Here is a 6,536-nt window from a genome sequence, read left to right as displayed (position 1 = left end):
AAATACTCGTGCATTCATTCATAACCACTCCACCCTACTTGAAAAGCTTTGCATTGTACTCAATACAATACAATAAAAAGTAAAAACAAAATAAGAGGAGAAAAGGAAAGAACCTTTGGCACCTAAGCGCCGAAGTCTATATGGTGGCATCCAGGACCATAGGTGTGGATTGATGATGGGGTTTGCATAGTTTTGGCAAGGGTGGGAATTGGAGAAGTTTTTTGTGTGAAAGGAAAGGTGAACAGTGATATGTTATAAGTTTTTGAGAATAATGAGTTTTAAACTTTGGATCTTTTATTTGATGTATTCACGGATCGGGTCGGGTGTTTAACTTACTAAGTCCATGAAAAAGGCAAGCTACAACTCGTAACAATTATTATGGGTCATAGACTTGCGTCGTAGATTGTCTCAAAGGAAAGAAAACATCCTGGAGTCCATAAGTATGGGCTACAGTCGTACAATGTTCTACGGGTTGTAGAGAACACTCGTAGACTTAAAGCTACTTTCATGTTTTGCATCTGGAGTTTGAAAAATTAGGTTTATGAGCCATAGAAGTTTCTACGGCCCATAAAAATGAATCATATGTCTTTCTAAGTCCTTTTCAGTTTCTAGTATTTTCAATTCGGCATGGGCAGGTGCTCAACCTTTGGCCTATTTTTTATGCTTTTTATTTGTGACTATAATTTGATATGGACCCTAACAAAGTCTATGATATCCTAAAAACTATCAAGTGAAAATAGAAAAAGATAAAAAATAAAGACTAAATGAATACAAAGTAAATTGGGTTGCCTCCCAAGTAGCGCTTGATTTAACGTCGCAGCATGACGTAGATATGCTTAGTTACTCAGACTTCACTAAGCTTCCATGCTTTCACGGTTTTGATTTCATCCTTTATGCCCATATATGCTTTGATTCGTTGACCATTAACTTTGAACTTCATATCATCCTTCTTTTCTTGCACGACCATACCATGTGGGAAGATTTGACTCACTCTAAGGGGTCCCAACCATTTTGACTTGAGTTTGCCAAGAAATAAACGCATCATTGAGTTGAAAAGAAAGATCAAGTCTCCGGGCGCAAATATTTGCTTTTCAATCTTTTGATCGTGGTATTTTTTCATTCTTTCTTTGAACAAGGTTGAACTCTCATATGCATTTAGGCGAAACTCATCAAGCTAGTTTATTTGATTCATCCTTTGCTTTGATATGGAATCCCAATCCATGTTTAATTTGTTCAATGCCCAGATAGCTTTGTGTTCCAACTCTACAGGCAGATAAAAAGATTTCCCAAAGACAAGTTGATAAGGCGACATACTTATGGGCATTTTGAATGCAGTGCGGTAAGACCATAAAGTGTCAATGTGTCATCAAGCTTCCTTGACCAATCCTTTCTATTTGCGCTCACCGTCTTTGCAAGTACATGCTTGATTTCATGATTTAAGACCTCAACATTTCCACTAGTTTTTGGATGATAGGGAGTTGCTATACTATGTCGAACCCTATACTTTTCAAGTAACGCTTTGAAAAATTGATTGCAAAATTGGGAACCTTTATCACTGATTATTGCCTTTGGTGTACCAACTCTTGAGAAGATGTTACGCTTGAGGAAGGCGGTGACACTTTTTGCTTCATTGTTGGGAAGTGCAATAGTTTTAACCTATTTATACACGTAGTCAACCGCAATGAAGATGTATTTTATTCTACTTAAACTCACAAAAGGTCCCATGAAGTAAATTCCCCATATATCGAACAATTCAATGACTAGAATAGGAGTGAGTGGGAGCTCATGTTTCCTTGAAATTCCTCCTTCCCTTTGACAATGATCACAAAACTTGGCGAAATCATGAGCATCTTGATGAATTGTTGGGTAGTAGTACCCATATTGTAGGATCTTGTAGGTTGTCCGGATAATACTATGATGGTCTTCAATAGGCGATGAATGCCATGCTTCTAAAATACTCATTATCTCTACTTTAGGTACACAATGATGAATAATCTCACCTGCACAAACACGGAATAAGTATAGTTCTTCCAAAAAAAACTTCACATCGGACATGAACTTGCGGCATTGGTGAACATTTAAATTGGATGGCACTATATCACTAACCAAATAGTTGACAACATCGGCAAACCATGGAATTAAGTCATGTGGTGCTGCCAATACTTGTTCATCTTGAAAGGTGTCATTTATCTCAACTTTATCTTCTAACTTTAACAATGCCTCTTCTTCAATCCTAGCGAGATGGTCCGTAATTTGGTTTTTTGTCCCTTTTCGGTCTTTCACTTTAAAGTCGAACTCTTGTAACAGCAATACCCAATGAATAAGTCTTGGCTTGGCATCCTTTTTTTCCATGAGATATCTCAATGCAGTATGGTCGGTGTGTACAATGACTTTGGTACCCAACAAGTAAGATCTAAACTTCTCAAAAGCGAACACAACGGCAAGCAACTCTTGTTCGATCACAGTGTAGTTTCTTTGAGCAATATTAAGGGCTTTTATAGCATAGTATATTGGATGTAAACTCTTCTCACGCCTTTTTCCCAATACTACGCCAAGTGATACTCTACTTAGATCACACATGACTTCAAAGGGCTACTCCCAATCCGGTGCAATGATGATAAGAGTCGATACTAACATTTTCTTTAACTCTTCGAACGCTTTTAGATAGGCTTCATCAAAAAACAAATTTTGTCTCCTTATCAAGTAGTTTGTATAAAGGATGAGTTGTTTTGGAGAAGTCCTTGATGAAGCGACAATAGAATTTGATGTGTCCCAAAAAGTTTTGAATACCTTTGACGGTGATGGGAGGAGGTAACTTTGCAATTACCTCAATCTTTTCTCAATCTACATCAATGCCTTCGTTTTAAATCTTGTGACCTAGCATTATGCCCTCTTTCACCATAAAGTGATACTTCTCCCAATTTAGCACAAGGTTGCAATCTTTACACTTTTTTAGTACATCTTGGAGATGAGCCAAGCAATCCTCGAATGAGTCACCAACCACTGAAAAATCATCCATGAAAACCTCAATTGTATCTTCCATCACATTCAAAAATATAGACATCATACAATGTTGCAAGTTCGTCGATGCATTACACAATCTGAATGGCATCCTTTTGAAGGAAAATGTCCCATATAGGCATGTAAAAGTGGTCTTCTCTTGGTCTTCTAGTGCTATAGATAACTGATTGTAGCCTGAATATCCATCAAGAAAATAGTATCAACCTTTGATAGTGAGACTGTCGAACATCTGATCCATGAAAGGCATTGAAAAGTGATATTTTTCAATCCATGAGTTGAGCTTGCGATAATTCATACACACTTTCTAATTAGTGAAAGGCCTCATTGGAATGAGTTCATTCTTTGCAATTGGCACCACAGTAATACCACCCTTTTTCAGTACACATTGGACAGGGTTTACCCAATTACTATCTGCTAGGGGTGTGTTCATGATTCAGTTTGTGTCGGTTATTGATTAAAACCATAACCAAATCAATTTAATTGGTTTTTAAATATCTAAAATCATAATCAACCCAAGTAAAATAATAACCACCGGTTTGGTTCTTTAAATTTCTTATGAAGCTATTTTTTCTTCACGGCCCCCAAGAGCAAACTTTGCTGCATATTGAGGGAAAGACATGCTGATGGCAAATCAGGTGGACCAAACTTGCAACGCAGTTTAGATTTAAAAGAACAAGTCAAACAGAGGCTCCAAAATACAAACAACTATGTCCATTAAAATGAAAAAATTACATATTTAAACTAAACAAACTAGAGAATCCATAATATCAAAATTAAATTAATAATTAAACGGTATAAAATATCTTTAATTATTTATAAAAAAGCTAATATTATACATACAAATAATAATAAATTTTATGTATATAATTATCGGTTTAGTTCAGTTATTTATTCGGTTATTTTTTACTATAACCATAATCAAACCAAATATTATCAGTTTTTAAAATTTAAAACCAAACAAAATCAAATGTCGGTTTTTTTATTCGATTTGGTTAAATTTTTTGTTTGGTTTTGGTTTTAACCAAAACTGTGAACAACCCTACTATCTGCGATTGGATAAATAACTCCAGAATCTAACCATTTGATGATCTCCTTTTTGACTACCACTTATATAGGTGGGTTGAGACATCGTTGGTGTTTAATGCTTGATTTTAAATCCGGCATGAGTTGGATTTTATGAGTACATATGCCCGGTGGTATGCCAATGATAGCTATGGACCACCTTATTGCTCTTTTGAAATGCATCGAGATAGATGTAAGAGCTTTTACTTGCTTTTGATGAAAATCGGCAGCTATTATGACCGGCAGCATATTGTTGGGTCCCAAGAATGCATATTGCAAGTGAGATAGTAGTGCTTTGAGTTCCAAAGTTAGAGGTTCCTCGATGGATGGCTTCACAAGTGGAGTTGCTCTATTCTTCAAGTCTAAGTCGAGTCTCTTGGGTGCGTGATTGAAAGTCCCAAGGCCATTTAATATACAAACAATCTCATCATTCTCTCCAATGTGATCTTTATCAAAGTTTATAATGACGGTAGCTAGAGCTTCAACACTCAACCTCTCTTCAATAGGTATTTCTGGTTGTAAATCATCGACAACATCAATCATGGAAAAAACTCATAGATCATTGTGATGCTTCATTGCTCGGCATATATCAAATATCACCTCTTTATTATGTAGTCGAGACTTTAGTTAGCCCATTTCTATGTCTACCAAAGCACGTTTGGTTGCCAAGAATGATATACCCAGAATGATAGGAACATCAAAGTTTACTTCGCAGTGAAGAATGACGAAGTCAGCAGGGAATATGAATGATTCAATCTTCACTGTAACATCAGAAATAATGCCCACGGGCTTCTTCACAGTACGATCTATCAACAAGAGCCACATTGACATCGATTTGGGGGCTTTCAAGCCTAATTGTAGGACCACTGCGAGCGGCATAAAGTTAATGCTAGCACCCAAGTCGTACAATGCTTTTGCAAAGTTGAATACCCCAATGGTACATAGTATGGTGAATGTGCATGGGTCTTCTTTCTTTTGCACAAGGAAGCGAGTAGCGATTGCACTACAATGAGGCAAGTTATTAGTCGGCTCAAAGCTTACCATTTTCTTCTTTGTGATAAGATCCTTCATAAACTTGGCATAACCTGGCATTTGTTCCAGCACCTCTAATAAGGGAACATTCACCGAAAGTTATTTCAACATGTAAATAAAAGTAAGAAACTTTCCATTTTCGGCCTTTTTATTCATTCTTTGAGAAAAAGAAGGAGGAGGTTTTGGCATTGAAATTGGAGTTGGAGAAGCGTCTTTTGCATAGCCTACTTTCTCATCATGATTTGCATCACTTTTTTCAGGCTGTTTGGTGCTTGACTCTTCGCCTACTGCTTCTTTATTGATTTTTCTTTCTGTTTCATCCTCACTAACAACCACACCGTGCACATCATCCTCAAGTTCTGCAATAGGTGGATCAACTATTTGAATGCCACTGCAGGTGGTCACCACCATACATTGCCCATCATTCTTTAGATTTTGAATTGTATTACTTGGAAGAGTTCCTTTTTGGCGTGGGTTCAAAGATGAAGAAATCTGCCCCAATTATTGCTCATTAAGCTTTATGGATGTAGAATGTGACTCAACTTTTTGATTCATTCCGAAAAGATCATTGCGTATCTGCTTAAGATTAGCCTCTATTGCGTCATACTTTTTCATTATTTTAGCCATCATGTCTTCGATTCTTGCAAGTCTAGATCCCTCATCTCGATATTCAAGAGGGATGTATGCACCGCTATTGTTGTTATCTCTTTTTATCCAATCACCTTCTCTGTCTTACCCGCAGTTTTGATCATTGTATCTATTCCAATTGTAATTATTCTCGCAATTGTAGTTTTCGTCATGATTGTAGTTGTTGTTGCGGTTGTAATGGCCCTCTCGATTGAAGTTGTTATAGTTACAACCTTGAATTCCTTGACCTTGGCACCAAGAATCCTGATTGGATGCTTGGGCGTTAGTCTGGAAACCCTCTACTTGATCATTTACATAATAAGCATCTTTCTCATATCCATAATCGTCATAACTTGGTGCCCAACCTTGATGGTCGATTGCAGTAATTTTCTCTTGTACCGTGCTTTTGACTACCAACCTGATGTCAGTTTTTAATTGAGTGAGATATTGAAGTATCTCTTTGTTTTGTAAGTTGGGATTCTGATTTGTGCGAATAGAAAAAGATCTTTTTGAAGTTTTAATGTCCCTAGTGCTCCAAGCTCTGTTGGTCTTTGTAACACGGTCAAGTCTCACTGCAACTTCTTGGAAAGTGTTAGCTAAAAATGCTCCGCCAGTGATGGTGTTGACGACAGCCTTTCCATTATCATCAAGTGCGTGGTAGAATAGCTCAAGAAGTGAATCGTCTGTTAAACTATGATTTAGCACGCTTCGTAGATAATTTACAAAGCTCTTCCAAACTCCACAAATTAACTCTCCGAGCAATTATTGGAAATTGTTGATTCTGGCTGTTAGTT

General features: G+C 37.0%; 1 protein-coding gene across 1 annotated transcript; it reads right to left on the bottom strand.

The window, feature by feature from the left end:
• Positions 1-4,710: 4,710 nt before the first annotated feature.
• LOC129884153 (uncharacterized) lies at positions 4,711-5,175 on the bottom strand. The gene has a single exon (XM_055958501.1). It carries the CDS (start codon positions 5,173-5,175, stop codon positions 4,711-4,713), a length of 465 nt encoding a protein of 154 aa, XP_055814476.1.
• Positions 5,176-6,536: the final 1,361 nt, after the last annotated feature.

Source organism: Solanum dulcamara, chromosome 4 (assembly GCF_947179165.1).
Source record: "Solanum dulcamara chromosome 4, daSolDulc1.2, whole genome shotgun sequence".
Lineage (NCBI taxonomy): Eukaryota > Viridiplantae > Streptophyta > Magnoliopsida > Solanales > Solanaceae > Solanum > Solanum dulcamara.
The sequence above is the reverse complement of the archived record's forward strand: the minus strand, read 5'-3'. Positions and strand labels throughout refer to the sequence as shown.

Coding starts and splice junctions, on each gene's coding strand:
- LOC129884153 (XM_055958501.1), bottom strand. CDS start 5,175: ATGCCAGGTTATGCCAAGTTTATGAAGGATCTTATCACAAAGAAGAAA.